This window comes from Manacus candei, unplaced genomic scaffold (assembly GCF_025592945.1).
Source record: "Manacus candei isolate 608988 ecotype Guabito, Panama unplaced genomic scaffold, ASM2559294v1 h1tg000014l, whole genome shotgun sequence".
NCBI classification, from domain to species: domain Eukaryota; kingdom Metazoa; phylum Chordata; class Aves; order Passeriformes; family Pipridae; genus Manacus; species Manacus candei.
Genome location: NW_026138062.1, coordinates 41170424 through 41190430, shown reverse-complemented (window position 1 = coordinate 41190430; position 20007 = coordinate 41170424). Strand labels below are relative to the sequence as shown.

General features: G+C 39.0%; 1 protein-coding gene across 2 annotated transcripts in view; it reads left to right on the top strand.

Moving 5' to 3' along the window:
- The first annotated feature begins 4975 nt into the window (after positions 1 to 4975).
- Positions 4976 to 20007, top strand: part of ARHGAP42 (Rho GTPase activating protein 42) — a 148940-nt gene continuing 133908 nt past the window's right edge. For both annotated transcript variants that reach the window (XM_051780180.1, XM_051780179.1), the window contains exon 1: positions 4976 to 5470. In XM_051780180.1, the coding sequence (XP_051636140.1) occupies positions 5317 to 5470 (154 nt within the window). In that variant the 5' untranslated portion in view covers positions 4976 to 5316. The remainder of the gene's footprint in view (positions 5471 to 20007) is intronic.

Here is a 20007-nt window from a genome sequence, read left to right as displayed (position 1 = left end):
GTAAATAAAGTATCAAAGTTACTTTCAGGGAAATACGGACAAAAGGCTATAACAGAATCTCAGCAAAGAATACATGAATCAAATTCCAGTTAAGATGCTGCATCTACTACTTTTCAGATGCTTTGCTCCCAGAGTGAAAATTAAAGCGTGGAAGTAACTTCTCTATAGTATACAGACATAGAGAGTGATCCAAAGATTTTTCATGCTGATTGGAGCTCCCAAATGCTGTCAAGAAGAAATGCGAAGCAAGGTGTGGTCTGAAGTTTCCCCCTTCTAGAAATGAACACTGTGAACCAAGACTACATTTAGTAGTACCTAACATTTAGCTTTCCCACTCTGTAGGCTAATGCTTTAGTTACTAAGATATATAAAGCAGTCCTCATTACCCTGCTGTGATTTTTAAGCTGCCACTATTTCCCATAGAATGCTGAGAGGCCTTCATATGCTTAGTCACTTGTAGTCTATCAATCCCATCTGGGATTTGGGAGTGGCTTGTCTCAGTGTCTGTAACTCACATAGTGTCAGGCATCTACTTCTTGAGGTAAATGCTATTTTGAGCATACCAGAAGGCAGAACCACAGCCAACTAGGGAATATTCAGATTCAACACAGAAGTACCCAGGAGGCTTAAGCAAACATAGCATAAGAGTTACTAAACGTGATTTTTAATTTTAGCTTTGAACTTTGCTGTTTGAAGCTTCTCCAAACCACTTGGAGCTAACTCATGTATTAAAAATTACATTTTTTTTTGAGAAATGTTACTGATCTGTAATTATTGATGACAATCTGAATGTTGATAGGAATGCACATGAGTCGACCTTTGTGCACAGAGATCAATATTTCAGTATAATATGGTCTGTACACACTAAATTACATGGTTTGGTTTCCAAACTATGATTTTGTCTAGCTACTCTCCTCTTCTGACAATGTTAGCTTGCAGTGAAAAAATCAAAACAACAAAACAAACAGAACACATTGGCAGCTGTATCATTTAACAATCAGCTAACAACACGGAGATTGTATTCCAAAGAGAGAGAGTAGTATCACTTTCAGTCAATACATGTAAGGAATTACAAAACTTAGGCCTACTTTCCTCATTATTTATTTTCATTTTTTTTAATTTATCATTGCTAGCCAATATAAGCTTAGCATCTAGTATCTGAATTTAATAAGGAGAAACTGAAAACTTTTAATAGAATTTATCCAAGCAAGTTACTGGGAATCTTGGCAATTCCCATGAAGAAACCAATGGGAAACTTAGATAAAGCAAGATCTTTAGAGAGCTAAAACAAATTCAAATACTCTGTAAATAATTGCTTGAGTGAGGTTTTCTATGCTATAAATATTTTCTTACTATATAGGTACAGAGCTAATTTTGTACCCTTGAGCAGTTCAAGTAGACTTATAAGCATCAGTGTCCTTGCATTTTTCCATCTAATCCTGCAGTGTCTCAAGGGAAAGCTGCAATTTTCAGAAGACAGAGCAATGCCACACAGCTCTATAAGCAATTTTCCCATAATTGTGTACATTGAGGCAGAAGAAATAACAGGGAAGTTGGCAGAGTCTCTATTCTAAAATATTCCCCAGCAGGTAAGAGGCAGTCCTTGTCTGCATTAACTGCTAAATTAACAGCATCTAACAGAGCAGGATAGAGCCATAAACATTGGGGACTGTATGTAGAGCCATTTCATCACAGTATGAGTAGGGGACATGTCCTGCAGTAAACAGTACCAATACACACCTCGCCTTTCCTCTTCTCAGGCAACCTAGATAATAGGACCGTGGTAAGAATAAGCTTCAGGCATCCTCTAGAGTCAGACCAGGGCCATTGATTTGAAATTATAGTTCAGTGTTTACATGTAAGATGAAGGAGAAATGCACAATAATTGATCTGACCTCATTAGCATGTAAGATTTTAGAATAAGCTTAAAATAACAAACACAGAAGTTAAAGAAACACAACAAAGCTCCACAGCATTCAGAAAAAAAGTGTATCACTTTTTTATTCATCTCTTCACAGCTAGTAATAAAATCAGGCTAACTTACTTACCAGAGCCTTTTACTTGAGGAACTGGTGCTTCTACCTACTTAGGGGTTTAATGAAGTTGTATTTCAATATGGTTCACCCTCTTCTAGCATACTATTAGTTTCCAAGTAAGATATTGTTTTGTAAAGTCTAGGCTTCTCCCCGGTTTCTCTCATCTTTTGAACTTCTGAAAGCTACTGCTAGGGCCATGTACTAGAATCTTCTCAGGGAAAGAAAAAAGAAATCAAACCAAATACAGTTCTTTCCTGTTCACTATAAAGCATAGGCCTTTTACACTTCCCACATGTCTTCAAACACCTTGTCTTCCTTAGTTAGCAACAAACTACAAAGTTCCACCTAACTCCAACACAAAACATGCACTAATATTTATCTTTCCATCAAGACTTGTTTTGTTAGTTAACATCTCTGCAGGTGTGCCAAATCCCTCATTTACCAGATCCTCCTCCAGATGCAGCCATAAATGCCCATTAAGCTCATAGGCTAAGTATAAAACTTTTCTCTGTCAGTAGAAGATAATGAAGGTTTGAGTGTTCATTGATCACGTATTGCTTCATGAAGCAAAGACAATCCTCAACAAATCTATTTCCTTAAAAAGAAAGGCTTTTGCTGGGAAAAGGGAATAGCGGTACATGTGAACTAGTAGAATTTTCACATGGATGCCGGGAAATTCAAGTCTCAGTTCAGCTGAGAAAGATGTGGATTATTCTGAGAAGTATGGAACCAGTTAAATGGATAATGGTAAGTTACTTGGAGGGATTTTGCTATTAGTATTGGTCTCATTAATAGTTCCATTCATGATCTTGATACCAAAAGCAGCAATGTGGTTACAGAACTTCTGAAGATGAGAATATTATATAGTAAGAAATGAGTCATCCTGATTACCAGTAAAATTCCTTTGAACTAAAATGCTAAGTACATGTTTTTGGGACCAACAAATATTTCTGCTTTAACTTTGGAATCCGCTGGTTGAACACAGAGGAAAAGAAAGATCTAAGTGACATAAAAAATGTTGCTGTGATACAGAAAAATACAACCTTCATCAAAGGCCTTTAGTGCAGTAACATAGTCATTAATGTGACTGAACAAGGTCTTGCAAGTAATTTCAATAAACTGCAATCAAGCAAGATGAAATCAAACTTGGAGATATAGATAAGAACTACGAGAATAAAGAAGGGAACTAGCATTTGATTTTATGACAGAAAGCTTTGATTTATTTTAGGTATTGTATGGAAGACTTAGAGATGATATTATTGCATTCTAGAACTACATCAAAGAGTAAATGTGGTAGAGGACAAAGAATCTTTGCAGTTACAGATGACACTGAAGAAAGAACAAGTGTGCCTAAAATAACTCTGTGAATATATGTAGACTGAAAAATAGGCTTTTAATAATCGCAAAAAATATCTATTTGGAACATCCTCCCAGTAGTTCAACTGGATTTCAAATCAAGTTTATTAATTTACAAGAGAAATTACATGTTACTGCCTGAAGAAGTAAGGAAATAAACAGTCCTTTCCAGTCTCATTCTTCCTATTACTAGAAAAATGATTTGTCTCAGGGAACATGTTAATGAGCAGTTTTGCAATCACTATGAATTAAAAGAGATGTTAGTGGGTCTATCAACACTGACAGCTAACTCAGAGACTGTCCTGAGGAAGTCTCAGTCTTGTAAAAACTGAGAATTTTTTTTTTTTCACTTCAACAAATTCTGCAGGCCATATTATTAGAAATTGCAGTGTCTTTTCTGCATTTTTGACACTCACAAAAATCTATTGTGAACACAAAGAAGCGAGTATTGATGAAGAGTTAAGAAGTGTGAAAGCACAAATGTGTCAGTGAACTACATTTTTAGAGTTCATTTGAGCAGGAGTTTTGAGCCTTCCTCCACTTTCACATTAAAATGTGTAAATATGGAGACTGTGAATGATTTGGTAGGAACGTGTGCTTGGCTAACAGAGAAGCATCACTGTCTTCTTGAAAACTATTTTTAGCAAGTGGTGGGCTGTCTTGAAGTGCAATTACTTTTATGGCCCTGTCTCGAGGGTTGTTTCCAAGGGAGTTATTCCTGACTTGAAGGTGTGTTTACAGAGACTCTCCTCAAACCCGTATGTACATTTGTATACATACTTGCATACTGACACACTATGTCTGGATAAACCACTTCAGATAAACACACAAGAATCATCCCAAGTGTTTCTGTTTACTGAGATAAGCCCACTCACATACTTGTAAAAACCCAACTTTGCTGCAGTAACCGCGCTTGCAGTTTCCTGATGTTCCTCTTCAGCATGGATTTGGCTCGAGTTGTGTCCCCTTCACAGCAACCAAGTGCCAAGGCAGACCACAGGTGTTCCTATCTCTTCTATTTCTTAAGTCTCTGCCTCTCTCCTCCTCCCTTACGCACGGCTGCTCTCTCCTTAACTTGTCCCCGTCCCTCGGAGCGCTGACCCACCGAGGCCGAGCGCGCACACCGGGTAGGCTGACCAAGGGCCGCGCTGAGGTGCAGGGAACATCCCCTATCCAGAGCCCGCTCGGGCTGGCTCCCTCCGGCCGCAGCTCCCGCTGTTCCTCCAGCTGAGGCAGAAGACGCCGGGCTGGCAGCTGTCCTGCCCCGGCAGAGCGGGCTGCTCCCTGAGCCATCACCCCCGCACATAAACCGGCCTTCTCCAGGCGCACCCTTCCAAATGCCTGTGATCCTCCTTGCCCCAGTGGTGGATCCTCCTTCCCGCCTTCCTCCGGATCTCCCAAAGCCCCCGGCAAAGGAGGAGGCGAGCGCAGGCTCTCGGCGGGCCGTGCGGACTCCCCGCCTCACCCCGAGCCCGAGCGGGCCGAGGCGCGGCCGCTCCGCCGCTGGAGGGCAGAGCGCGGAGGGGGCGGTGGCGAACGAGGGGCGGGCGCCGCCGGGCCGCGTCCCCGGCGTGTGAGCATGCCGCGCCGGGAGGAGGAGGAGGAGGGCTTCCTCGGCCGGGACGGGGGAGGTTCGCACTGGAGTTAGTGCCGGGCAGGGAGGAAGAGGGATCGCTGCCGGAAGCGGCGGAGCGGCGGCGGCGCTGGGAGCCCGCGGTGCCCCGCGGGTAGCGATGTAGCTGGGTGACAGCGGCCGGAGCCGCCGCCTGCGCTGCCAGCGGGCCGGTGCTGCGGGTCGGGAGCCCCTCCAGGGAGGCGGCAGTCGCGCCTCGCCTCTGCCCCGCTTTCCCCTGTGTCCTCGGCGCGGCCCTCCCGCCCTTCCTGCCTCCGCCGCCGGCCGGGGGCTGCGACCGCCGCCGCTGCTATGGGGCTGCCCACGCTGGAGTTCAGCGACTCCTACTTGGACAGCCCGGATTTCAGGGAGCGCCTCAAGTGTCACGAGATCGAGCTGGAGAGGACGAACAAGTTTATCAAGGAGCTGATTAAGGACGGCAGCCTCCTCATCGGGGCCTTGCGAAGTGAGTCGGGCGGCGGGGCCGGGGGCGGCCGGCAGGGGAAGGGGCTTCTTTTGTTTGAATGGGCGCCGGGCGCGGGCTCCCCTGCCGGCAGCCGCCGAAAGGCGTCTCCTCAACTTTCTCCCCCGCACCCTCCCTTCCTCCCCCGTGCCGCCGTGCCTCGCCTCGCCTGCGGCGGGGCCGGGTGGGTGTCCCGGGGGAGCGGGGGCGGTGCGGGGCCCTGCCCCGGCCCGGGGTCCCGGCCGCGCCCGTCCCGGCGGGGGCCGCGGGCAGCGCGGGGGCGCCGCTGCCGCCGGGGCGCGGACCGGCGGGGTGGTCTCACCCGGGGACGGGGGAACAGCCCAGGCTCGGGGCTGGGGGCTTAGAGTAGCAGAAATCAGAGACTCCTTAGGGTTGGAAGGGATTCTAACGATTCTGCGATTCTGTGACTCTAAGCCCTAAGCCCGTAGCCGTGGTGTGGATCGCTGTACGGTACGGACCAGGCGTGTAGTGTTGCCGGGGTCTCATTTTGGGACACTGGCTGCTAATTAGATGTCTTTAGATGACGAAGACGTCCGTAATAAATGGGCAAAGCAAGAGACAAGTGACTTTATAGAAAGAGAATTTATGTATCTTATCATGCCATACTCCCGCGTCTTCACGTAGTAGATTAACTTTTACATATTTTCAAAGGGTTCTGAGAGCAGAGATAAACATGAGCAATGTAGTGCTTTTAAAGGTCTGTGAGTTGAGCAGTGACAGCTTTCTGGGGTGTGAAAACGACAGTCATGCTCTGAAGCGCATAAAGTGAAAGCTGAAATTGTCAGGAGCGTCACTAGGTTTGTCCTCTTCTGTAACTTCTTGCCACTTACTTTTTCTCTTTAAGTCACTTTGGATCTCTCTCACCTGTTGCCCAAAGTTTTCCTTCAGGTGGAGCTGAGAACTAATTTACAGCATCTCATGCTGCAACGTGAGATGTTCAAAGAAAAGAATGACTTTAATCCTTAAAAATATCTGCCACATTGACATGGTATGCTAGTTTTTGTACAGTGAAGGGTAGCAATATTGCTTGTTATGTGGACAGGAACAGATGTTGCTGAGCTCTGTAGCTCATAAGAAACCTAACTGATGCTAACTCAGAGTCTAAACCCAAAATTTATCTCAGTACCTGGGAGGTAAAAATTGTGAGAATTTTATTGATCCAACAGTCGGATTGAACTGTGCTTTTCCCTGCATCACTTGCTTATAGTTAATTTACAGAATTGCATTTACATGAAGTAGTTATTATCTTTTTGTGACTTTTTTTGTATATATGCATGTAGTTCTGGATGCATCTCCTTTTTAGTGAGTATCTGGGTACAAATCTAGCATCTCATGAATTTATATTAAATTACTGTATCCATGCACACCACATGTGAGATGACATTACATAGAAATAGTGCTTGTGTGTGTATATATATATACATATATATATATGTATATATGTATGTATGTTTGTATTTATAAACTCAATGGTACAATTTTCTTCCCAGGCAAAAAAGTTTGAGTTTTAGTTGTATTTAAGTCTTTCTGTTTGCTAAAAAGCTTTCTTCTTGTAACGGGAAGTCTGAGCTTGTGTTAAGTAGCAAAAACTTCCTATTTCAAACCTGTAAGATGGTGTGCACAAATAGTAATGACAGATCAGAATACCACATGGGTACTTTTTTGACCTGGTCTAGCACTGGAAATTGACTGCTTTTTGTTCCAGATCAAATATGGAGAAATATAACTTTCTTCTTAAGCTGTCTGAAGACAGACTGAGAGAGTTGGGACTGTACAACCTGGAGAATAAAGGCTTCAGGGAGACCTTCCTTCAGCTTTCCAGTAACTAGAGTGGCATACAGGAGAGCTGGAGAGGGACTTCTTACAAGGGTATGCAGTTAATAGGACAAGGGGGAAGGGTTTAAATTGAAAGCGTATGAGTTTAGATTGGATATTAGGAGGAAAATCTTTACTGGGAGGGTGATGAAGCTCTGGAACAGGTTGCCCAGAGAAGTTGTGGATGCCTCATCCCTGTAAGTGTTCAAGACCAGGTTGGATGGGGCTTTGAGCAACCTGGTCTAGTGGAAGGTATGCCTGCCCATGGCGGGGGGGTTGGAATGAGATGATCTTTAAGGTACCCCTTCCAACCCAAACCATTCTATGATTGTCTAAGACAGACTGTTGTAAAAGGAATATTGTTCTTGAGAAGTAATTTAAAACTTGATTTGATGTAATACCATTATTTTTGTGACGAATACTTATGAGTCCTTGCTAGACTAAGAGCAATATTTCTATCTTGAGTAATGACTACTTAACTTGCAAGTTCTCCTAATTTTTGAAACTTTTAGTTCAAATGTGTTTGACACAATGCTTATTGTATCCTATGTGCAGCTCTAGAGTATTATGTTATAGTGTCTTTTAAGCTTAGGAAAATAAAGTCTGGTCTGGTATAGTAAGAAATCTTTCTCCTTTTGTTCATTTCAAAACCTTCAATTTCATGACCATGCCTTCCACAGAACACTGCCTTAGTTCCTATGTTAGGAAAACTGGGGAAATGTGTGGATTTTCCTCAACAAAGTAGAAATCCTGGGTTTATACTCTGCAGACTCTGTTGTAGATGCTTCAAGTAGCACTATTATAGGTTCCCTAGAGCACAGAACTTTTGATTTGTTTAAGCAAACTAGCTACTTCTACTCACCTTCAAAATCAGTGGAGTGTAAAATACTTGTGCACGGCTTTTTTTTTTTTTTTTTTAATTCTTTAATTGGTTTTGAGTACCAAACTGTGAGTACTTGAGGTCAGTGATAACTCTTAGGATTTGATCTTTGAATATTTAATAATCTACAAGCCCTAGAGAAAAACAGGCATTGTTTACCGTGTTTTATCTCTTTAGGTGATCTGGAATTTTTATTTACATATCATTTTGTAGGATCAGTTCTCTTGGGTTAAAATAATCCACACTGTGCTGAAGAGCTTCAGTGGAGATGAGTTTTGGAACACATCATCCCTGACCATGTTTAGAGAAGAGACAGTGAAGCAGACTTGATGCATTTAGAAAAGACTATAAACTTCTAAAATTGTCTAAATATAAGTTTTATTGCATGAAGTATGTGCATGGTTTTTCAGGTAGAATTATACTTCTGTATTACAAATGTTACAAAATATTAATATTTGGGCAGTCAACTATTGAAGTTACTGTAACAATCTAATGTTTATAAATACCTGATAAGAGATTCCATGTAAACTGAAGATAGAACAAATACATTTAATGCAGTATGCAAATATTTTGCATTTTCTTTGGAGTCATCCCAAGATAAAGTCAGTGATTTGGATGTGGTTTTGCTACCTTAATTCTGGAGAGTGCTGCTTTCCCAAGTAGTCTGCAGAGCTGCTACGTTCCATAAAGCAGAAGCTGACTAGTGTGAATGCAGTGAGAACTGATAAAGCTAGGATTGATATCAAATCCTCAGCAGCTTTTTCGTAGCATTTTTTATACTGTTTCATTCTCTTTCTAATTGTATAAGGCTCTGGGAGTACCCCAGAACAACACAGATTATATGGTCTAGTTTAGTTGGGTGTTAGCATCACATCAGAGCAACGTGGCTGGTGAAGGGACTCGAGCACAAGTCCTGTGAGGAGAAGCTGAGGGAGCTGGGGTTGTTTACCCTGGAGAAGAGGAGGCTCAAGGGAGACCGATCATCACTCTCTACAACTCCCTGAAAGGAGGGTGTAGCCAGGTGGGAGTTGGTCTTTTCTCCCAGGCAACCAGCAGTAGGAAAAGAGGACATGGTCTCAAGCTCTGCCAGGGGAAGTTTAAGTTGGATATTAGGAAGAAATTTTTACAGAGAGGGTAATCAGACATTGGAATGGGCTGCCCAGGGAAGTGGTGGATTCATCATCCCTGGCAGTTTTTAAGATGAGACTGGATGTGGCACTTAGTGCCATGGTCTAGTAACCACGGCAGTGTTGGATCAAGGGTTGGACTTGATGATCTCAGAGGTCTTTTCCAACCCAGTTGATTGTATGATCTGTATGGCCATAGTGCCTACTTCAGCCTTGTCTTACAGTTAGTATTTATAGTGAGAGAGTAGTTGTCCTTTTTCACATTAGCTGAGGTACTAAACCCATTACTATCTCTTGAAAAGCTTAATTTCTGCTTATAGTAGGTGTTCCTATTACGTTAAAAAGTTATCTTTTGACAGACATTTAACCCTGTGAGTAGGCACAATTAAGTAGAAGCAAATAGTTTACTTTGGTGCACCTAGAGAACGGTTTCTTCATTGTTAACTTAAGAATCAGGGCAAAAAAAACTTTTTAGAAAAAATGTTTTCCTGTTACAACTGGCCTTTTTGATTATTAGGTAACTGTTGATTTCATAACCCTTCAGTCACCTAATTTAATAGATCTTTCAGGTGCATGTTTAAAATGTATATGCTTATATGCTTCATGTAGTAGGTCCAGCTGTAGATGGACTCCTAAAGCAGAACTGAATTTTTTCCTTCTTATTGATTCCAACTTGTTTTGAATTAAAACATCAAGACTATTTTTCCCTGTACTTTTTGCCAGTCATGTACCTTGTAATTTCTTTGTAGTTGTCTTCTGTAAAAGCAATCTAGTCTAGGGTGCTGTCATATAGATTATATAGGAAATTCCATTATAGAATTACTTGAATACTTTTAACTTCCATAATAGGCCTACTGAAAGTTAATGATATTGTGTTAAACAACCCAAAAAAATGACATGCATCTTGTACAGGTGATCTTATGGCTCATTGTGTGTTGAAGGCTTAATTTTCTTCTTCTGATTTTTGAGGCCTTCTCCATCTTAAGGCCTCTCAAATTCACATATTCAAAGGTGAGAACTACGTAAGTTTTGGTTTAATGGTTGAAAGTTCTGTGGATTTACAGCTGTTTTAAGTAATACTATAGCTTTTAAAGTGTTTTGATATGATGCAAACAGTAATGAGAGCTGTGCTGCGATATAAATAAGATTTAGCAGATATTTTTTGGAGTTTGTAATTAGGTAGCAATCATTAGTATTATTTTACTTCTTGACACATGGAGAAACAAAGAAACAGATACAGTTTGGAAATACCATCTTTTGCAGGGAGTGTGAGGGATATTTTTTACCTGGGTTTTATAGAAATTTCACACAAAAAAGACTGTCTTAAAGTGTCTGGCATACAGTTTTCAGGGATTGTTCTCTCCTCTCATAAACCTAATTATAAAAGTGATGAACCTGTTTATACATATGGAAATTTTGGGGGTTAGTTGTCTGGGAAAAAAAAAAGACAAAATTACACATAAGAATCTATGATCTTTTTATCTGTTTGGGGAATTTTTTTTCACGTTAAAAAAAAAACCAAACCAACAAAAAAACAAACCAGCAACCCTTTGTGTCTTTCCAGAGAGATGCATTTTCCCAGATATCTTTGCCTCACATATTTTAATGAGATTTTATCTTTGCAGTGTCTTTTCCAGATTCTAAATGGACCAGGACTGAGTTAATTGAACAGCAACTGCTGAAATTTGATAGCAATAATTCTCTTTTATTAATGTAGATGTAGCTTATACTTCTTGGTCCCTAAATACATGATTCCCTTACCAATTTGATAAAAAAGTTTCCCCCCTTTGTATGGCCATACATAAAGGTGTGATGCTAACACCTAGGTAACTGGACCATATAACCTCTGTTGTTCTGGGTTACTCCCAGAGTCTTACTTAGAAAGAGAAGGAAACAGTGCAAAAAACAGTAGGAAAAGGCTGCTGAGGATTTGATATCAATCTCACTGCATTCACAATAGCCAACAGCTGCTTCATGGGGCACATATGTGGCCATCATGCCTACTTCAGCCTTGCCTACTAGTATTTACAGCAAGAGAGTATATTTTCTTTTTTCCCCACTAAAAGGAAGTTGAAACATAGTATTTGGCATTAGTTTTTCAAAATTATCTGTTCTGTTACTTCTGTTAGGCATTTATAGAGTCCTGTGCAGTCTGCTGGTATCTGCATTATCTATGGACTATAGACGTAACTTTCAGTTCCAGCAGTGTTCTGCTTTTCATGCAAAGATACCAATAATAAGCTGGTTCTTGGCCAGAGAAGGATCTTAATTACTTCCTCTGGCATTTAAAGCAACTGCAGTCTGTATCGTATTATCTTTAGCCAAAGATATATGAAGAAAACAGTAGATAGCAGACTGTTGCAGAGTGCGTTATTTTCTGGCCACCACATGATGTTTCATTTTGAACCAGTATTCCCTGCAAGTGAATTTCCATACTGTCAGTAATGACTATTGTGTTAACAAAGTCCTTGAATGACTCAAGATGGGTGTTCTTGGGCCTTAATATTGAAACAGGTATTCTTTAGAGAAATTCTGTAAATGGATTACATCAGGCTACCAGAGGAGCGGGCTTCAGTTTCAAATACCATATGAAATGACGTTTCCACTTTAAAAAAAATATTGTGGATTTTTTTCTACATTAGGATTTTTAATCTGATTTCTGTAAAAGGTCAAATTTAATCTTTTTCTTAATGGGTCAGTTGGCTTGTTGTCTACTATGTGCTTCATTTGCTATGAATAAGATAAATGAATTCTATTAATAAGAAACCAGCTGCTTCATGAATATTGTCTTTACTACATTGGAAAATATGATGCTGTGGTCACTGAACTTGTACAGATCTCTTGGGTTTTCGTGGGCAGAAGTGCTACAGCAATTTGCAGTTTCCTGTAATAGTAAATAGCTTTGTATTCATCCTCTGCAAAAAATACAGAGGACAATGCAGTCCTTCTTTCTACTGAATGATAAGTAAAACAGTGCTATGTATTTGCTTATCTGTTTTTTCCTATATTCTCAAAACTAATTATAAATAAATTGGGAATTTAGGAGAATTTGGTGTTGTGGATTTCCTTTACTAAATCCAGTCTCCTGCTAGTATTACATCATGTAATGCCTACTTGTCAAGCTCCATTTTAAAAACAATTTTTATCCTTACTATTTCTGCTAAAAGCCCTTTCTAGAACCTTGTTACTCCAAGAGCTGGGTAACTCATTAAAAATAAATTTAATCTGGAAATTTAGACTTGCTTACACTTATTTTCCTTTCACTCAACATTTCTGCACTGTTGTTGATTTGGATTTGCTTGATGAATAATCCTATCCTTTTGCTAGACTGAACAAGCTGTTCTCATCCTTTCTTCTAAGAGTTTCTCTGGTTTCTTGGTTATTTTAGTAGCTCTTTTCTAAGTCTTTTTGAATTCACTTTTAAGTGTTCAAGACCTTAGAAGTAAAAGTAGGAGAAACAAAAGTAGCATAATATTCTTCATGAGTTTGATCATTCCTCATGGTATTCTGTGAGAACATCAACCATTAAATGACATCGATGTTTATGGTCTTCTTTTGACTATGCGGTGCTATGGATTCCTCAAGTGTACGATTAAAGGTGAAAAAGTCTCAGGATCTTATAAGCAATAGCAATGAAGTGAATATTAAACTGAAGAAAAATAACTAAATAACTTGACCTTCTTCCATATTAATATGGAATTGAAGTGCTGTTGGGGAGTAATATAACCTCCCCTAGGCAGTATAGTTTTTCAGATTATTTAGAAGTTATCAATTTAAATTGCTTCCCTCTCCTGAGTTATGCAACTTGTATTTCACAGGACACAAAAGCTTAAACATGTTGCTGCACTGGTGTTTTGCTTGATATAGCTCAGCATGAGAAAACAGTATGAAAATGCTGTGTGGCTTAAGTCTTATCAAAGCACAGTGCAAGGTGCTGCAATGCCTGGGTCATATAGTTCATTCTACTATTGATGTTATTTGATATTTTGAGGTTGCTTAAAGAAGAGAGGTTTGCATGTCAGATGTGGGTTATAGTGTCTGTTTGCAAAGGTACTCTTGCTCTCTGAAAGATTATGTCAATGGAAGTAGGTATCATCAACAGGATTATTTTCCTTCCTTTAAGAGCCTTTAAGTCAAATAAACATCATGAAGAATAAAACAGGTAACAATAAGGAGAATCAATTTGTGATTTTGACAAGAAAGGTTGGACCAGATGATTCTTGGGGCCCCTTCAACCTGGTATGCTATGAATCTATGATTTGATCCTGTAGAACCATCTGTATCTGATATGAGGTCAGCTTCTGATGTCTTCTCAGAGAAGCCACCTCTACAGCCCTCCTCCCCTCTACCAAGACTTTGCAATGTAAAGCCAATATAGCTCTTTTCCAAGTAATTCCAGTGCTTCTGTCTTTGGAAGTGAACCCTTTCGATTCCTCTTATAACAATCAGTTACCATCCAAGCATTTGGTGACTGCTTAAAAATTATTTTGTTGTTTTTGATGCAACCAAGTGAATTTATGGAAAGAAAAGAACAGGGAAATGAATTATTTAAAAGCTGAAAAGGCTTTTAATTCTTTTACAGTACATCCTAGATGAGGTGGTCATTCAGCTGACCTGTTTAGACTTCTGTTAAGGATATAATTTTCTTTATGATGACCTCATCCTGCTGCTTTCTGCAAAAAAATACTTGGGCAAGAACCCGGTTGCTTCTAGAAAATTATCAAATAAAAAAAACATCTTCATTCTTTTTGCTCAAGTCCTTACCCTTGCCACTGTCTCACCACCATGGAAAAAGAGCACAAATCCGCAGTAAAACAAGCAATACATGGGATAGGTTTTTCCTTTTGAGTCAACTGAGTTCTTTGTTTGCTAATTGAAAGTGGATAAGAAAGGATAACTGAACATACTTTTTTTTCCTGCTCTAATAATTTGATTCATTTCAAGTGGCCAAATGTCAGTGTAAGTATTTTTGGATCAGTTATTAAAAACTGCAGTTCTTGAAAGAGCAGGTCATATTTAAATGAAGCCCAGAGAGATTTCCAGTGTTGTGGTGGTGTGTGTTGGTGTTCCAAAGCCTTCCTAGATTACTGGTGCTGTCAAGACCTTAGGAACGTTGGGACCATTGCCATTAGTAAAGTTTACATTCCTCTTTAAGTTCATTCCATCCATCTTCTCTCCCTTTTCTGTCTTACCTTGTTTGCCTTTAACTTTTGTTTACAAATGATGATGAGGAATAGAGGTGGGGAGAACACAAGAACTCAACTTCCTTGGAATTTACTATTTGTATAAACTGTTATTTTAAATCCATGAATATTGTAGAGGGGTGAGTTTCCTCTAAGGTTAAAATTACTTATAAGTTGCCGAAAGCATGCAGGAGAAACTTGCTGCTTTAAAAAAGATTGCTCTGAGCAATTATCTATTATCTATTAAAAAAATTGTTCCCTTGAACCTTCTCATATCTAGAACTATCAGTTCTGTTAAAACAAGCTGTACATTGAAGAAATACCTTTCCCTTGCCCCTCTTGTGAATCACTAGTTAGCCTACATATATAGGGAAGCTAGAGAGCTATGTAGCTTACTTGCTGGGAAATTTTAAAATAAGTAGGACTTGGGCTTTACCGTAGGAGAGGTAAAATTCCCTTGTTCTGAGGAAAAGCAGAAATTAGAACATCTGAGAAACTGCTACTGCTAAAATCATTGTGTATGTGTAAAAATACATTCATAAGGTATTGACAAATATTTTACCTTAGGTATTGACAAATATTTTACCTTCTAGGTAAATATAAATTATTTGTCCAATATTTTATGTTTAGGATGGGTATTTAGAAAAGGTTCTTCACCCAAAGTGTGGTTGGGCACTGGGGCAGACTCCCCAGGGAAGTTGTTATGGTACCAAGCCTACCAGAGTTCAAGTGCTTGGACAGTGCTCTGGGGCACATGTTGTGATTCTTGGGGATGGTCCTTTGCAGGGCCAGGAGTTGGACTCAGTGACCCTTGTGGGTCCCTCCCAACTCAAGATATTCTATGACACTTACTAAGTTGTGTACTTCTATGAAGAATCTGTTTTAGTACAGAAAAAAAAATGAACTAGTTACCTTAATAAAAAATTATAGTTAGCTTATAATAAAAATTTTGGTTTACTCTGTGTATTCAGAGATGCTTTTGTGAATCTTGTCTCATGGTAAATGTTGTGTGCGTAGAAGTCAGTGTCTTCAAGAGTTAGGGTTTGGCATTTTACATATCTTATGGGTTGGATTCTCCATCTGAGTTGTGCTTTGAGGAGCCAGAGAGTGGGGAGAGGTCCAATAGTACAAAACAGACCCGAGGAAAAAAATTTCTGGTTTCAATTGGTATCAGATCTGATTAAACAGGATTTGGTTTAAACTACAACAGCGTAGGTGGGGTTAAATAATCTACACAAATAATATTTTTTGATTAACCACGTGAAGAACATACCTTTACTGAAATTTCATACAGCTAGTACTACTACTTCTCTCTTCCCTTTTTTTTTTCCTCCCCAGTTTCAGCATATTATTGACCAAGTCTGATGGTAAAACTAGGGAAAAATAGTGCAGTTTGGTAAGCATCATGAATGCCTGAGGAGATATTTTTTGACTCATAAATCTCCCTCTAGGAATTCCTGACTGTTATGTTGTAGAGATTGGATATTAGAGTATGTTACCTTAATTTGATACATTTGTTGGTGTAACTCAATACAACTGAAGTAGCAATGAAGTAAATGCACTTCAACTTCTCAACATAATTTCTTCTTGACAACGGGCAGTTGTTCAGTTTTTAGAAGGAATTCTGTTGCTGCTGTTTTTTGTTTTTAAAAAGTATGATGAGACTTCTGTGCTGGAAAACATGCTTCTTTTTTTTTGAGAGTTGAAAATTGTTGGAATTGTGGCAAATCACTCTTTATTGTACTTGCATAATCTATTTGAGGACGTTTTCAACAAGTCCAGAGACAGCAAATGTGGCATGCCTGCAGGGTAGTTAGCGCTGACTGTGGAAAGTAGTTGGTTGGTGGAGGAGAAAGATGAGTACATTTAATAAGTTGAACATGGGCTTGCAGACTGACAGGTGCCAGAAATGTATGATATCTGCAAATGTAATTTGAAGGGATTTGTGGATATTTATGGCATTTATGGGTGTTAAGTCTGGTCCTGCTGCTTGTTTTCAGGAGAATGCTGCAAAATTGTGAAGAAACAAAAACCCTTTGAACATTTTAACAGCATATGACAATGCTCCAGCTCCTTGAAAACCACTAGCACCACGAAGCATACAGTGTTTTATGTCATTGCTTAATCAGAAGAGAAAGTTAAAGATTTATTTATATCACAGTTAAAAATATTGATGGAAAGTTTCTCTAAGAGACCAAGGTGTGTGGAGATTCAAGTGCTGGCAGAAGGTATACAAATTAAGATTAGAAACCTGCAACTGCGAAGTTAGTAAGATACTTTCTTAAGACTAGTAAGTCTTAAGACTTCTTAAGAAAGTAATGGACTTTTCATTGCTGGAAACGCTTAAATTGTTTGCATTTTTTTCCCCTAAGATGCAGTCGGGTTCACTTATACCTTTTGGACTTGAAGTATTAAGTCCTGAAACTCCTGTTCAGGGTAGCAAGGGTGGTTAACTGCGGTGCTTTTTTCTTGCCTTAAAAAGAAATATTGTCAGTCTACTTTCAAGTCTTCAGTTTACATTACTTGAATATACATGTGTAAGTGAAACTTTGGAATCTGGGAAGAATACATCCTTAAGACGTTTTACAGTTTAATGTTTTTCATGTTTAAAAAGTCTTCAAGAGAGGCCTCAGGTAGTTGCTTCTGATACCTTCCTTACTTTGGTATCATCATTGTGATTCGAAATGGAGGTGCTATCCTGTAATAACAGTCTTGATGGTATGATTTTGGTTTGGTTTCTTTTTTTTCCTTTTCCCCTTCTTAGTTTTGAATACTAGACTGTATGGCTTATTTTAGTGTATATAGGTGCCTGTGCAAATATACATTGAAACAAAACCAAACAGTTGAAGATGGCAATACTTCCTTTATTTTTATATATACAAGTGCTAAATAAATGTTCAGTTCAATTGCTGTGTTACAGGCATGTAAAGATAGCAAACCTAACATTTTTGAAAGATCCTTAATGTTAGGAAAGTGGGATTAATAGCTTAGCTTTGTTAGCCTGTTGAGATATAGATTGTCCGAAGTACTTCAAGCATCTTAAAATTTTCGTAGTTCTCATATACACATTGTTTTGTCCTCTATTACCATGACTGATTTAATTGAAAAATGCACAGATAACACTGGCATAAAAAAAATGGAGGTGTGTCTTCAAGCAAATGCATAAATGTAAGCTTGGCAATAGACTTAATGAAGTTTTCTCACAAGTACAGTCAGTATAGTTGGCTTTTTGCTATGTGAACTTAGGGCTACAGCATCTTCATGCTGTTTGGGAGCCTAAGATCAAATGAGAAATCCAAAATATTTCATTTTATGAAGAGGCGTTTAGGCACAGCAGTACATTTCCTGTTTACATAGCCAAATCTTCTTTGTATGCTGAGAGATTTCCTGATACACTCAGAGAATTTTTGAGTTTGCACTTGAAGCTGTAGCTTCTGTTGCTTAGCTGGTTGAAGATGCCATCGTCTGCACCCTAGCCTGTATGACACAACTCATTTTCCTATGGGGAGGGGAACTGATGTTTATCTAAGTTCTATCACCTGTTTATCCCCAAATTGCAGGATTGAAGATGAAAATGTTAAGGCCATCTTTAAGAAATTTGTTAGCTTTTCTTTGTTCAGATTTATTTGGGAAGTGAAAAAATACAAGTCTTCCAACAGGTAGTTTTTCATCGTTCTTTTTCCCCTGTACTCCAAGAGACGAATTGGTCTCTGGCCTAAATAAATTTAACCCACGAATTCACAGGATCTATTCCTTTCCTTTGCTTCCCTACAACATAAGAAGTTCTATTTTTTTATGTTCTTGTACAATATTGATTACTGTACATAATTCTACTCTTTCTATTTAGTACCTTCTCTGTAAAACTGAAATACAACAGGTTAAAATATTATTATTATTTTATTTGTGTTGCCACAGCACAGCAATGATGTAATTCTTTGTTTTGTCGATTCAGTTTGTTTTACTCTTGTCTCTTAATGCAGCAGATCCTGAATCTCCCTGGGAGTGGTAATCATCTTAAATTTACTAAAATAACACTGCAAATCACACCTTTTCTTTTTCCCCCACCAGCTTTCTGGCAGTTCCCAAATCATTTGTCAGTAAAATATGTGTAACGCTGTCAGAATTCATCATCATCGGCACTCCAGAGCCTCTTTGATGTTCTGTGTGAGAAGCCAAAGTTGTCAATACACCTCGAGACTTGAAAACTATTTTACAATAGAAACTCACGTGCCTACTTTTGTCACTTGTCTTGAGGAGTCATTATGAACCACTGAGTACTGTGTTGCTGGGTCAAGGGTCAGTCTTGCAATGTTTTATTGAACGTTTAATGTATCCAGAGGAATTGATGGTATTTTAATAAACACATCTCTTGTCTCTTTGTAAATTAAAATGGCACTTAAACAACAATGTATTTGCACAGATGGAATGAAACACAAGACAGAGTGTTACTCTTACAAGAGAACACTTAGTGAGTTGGGCTGTGATGTTTCCGTGGCTTGATACTTTGTTTTGTTTGATTGTTCTTTTTAAAATGTATTAAGTGATATAAATCTTGATGCCCCCTGCCCCTTTTTGGGGTATGCAGGATGGGCTGAGTGCAGTCAATAGGAGCAGAGACTATGAGGTTCTGTACCAGTGGGAGTTGGAGTTTCTGCATATCAAAATCCCACGTCTGGATTCTTGGCAGATATCCAGATCAGACCAGTTGTATGCAGACTTCTTGATTTCTTCTTGTCACAGTTGTCCCACAGCGAAATAAAACCTGTGACTTGGGGAGATTTATCTTTGACTTCTGTCCGTCTTCATAACTAGCACTTTGTCTTTTACTGTATATAAGTAGGTGTTGAGTAATTTAAACATCTGTTAAGTTTCATGGAGGATTTCACTTCCATCTCAGTTTCTACATAAGTCTTTAGTTAAAAATGAAAAAAAAGTGTTATCTAAAAAAGTTATTATATATAATAATGTTAAATATGGTTTTATAATTTTATTTACTGTTTGAATTTGATTTGGGTACTTATAAAACAGACATTTTTTATTATTTTATATTATTTTTTAGGGAAACCTGCTTGGTTTCCCACAGGAGAGGGATCTTAAAACAGTTGATTAATATATTTTATTAAAATAACATTGGAGTTCAGCATTTTTTTTCTGAAGCTAAACAGATTATTCAGATAATACCTACTATCACTGCAGTAGAACTTCTCATGCTGCTGTCATACTGTCCAGTAGAAATTTTGTCATACTATTTTCTTAAACTTCATTAAAAGTACATCGGCTCTTTAGATGTGAAGTCTGATACTCCATTAACTTCTCATTCATTCCAGTGTAAGGATTTCATTTATGCCTCGTGAAGAAATTTAGGAGGTAGGATTTATGGTGAGATCCAGATATATGACATGGAATTTGGTCTCTCCAAAAACTGGCTTCTGCTTCTAAAAGGATGTCAAGTATATGAAAACCTTCTTTGTTTTAAACAAAAAAAAAACAAAACTGAAAAACATAAAGTGATAG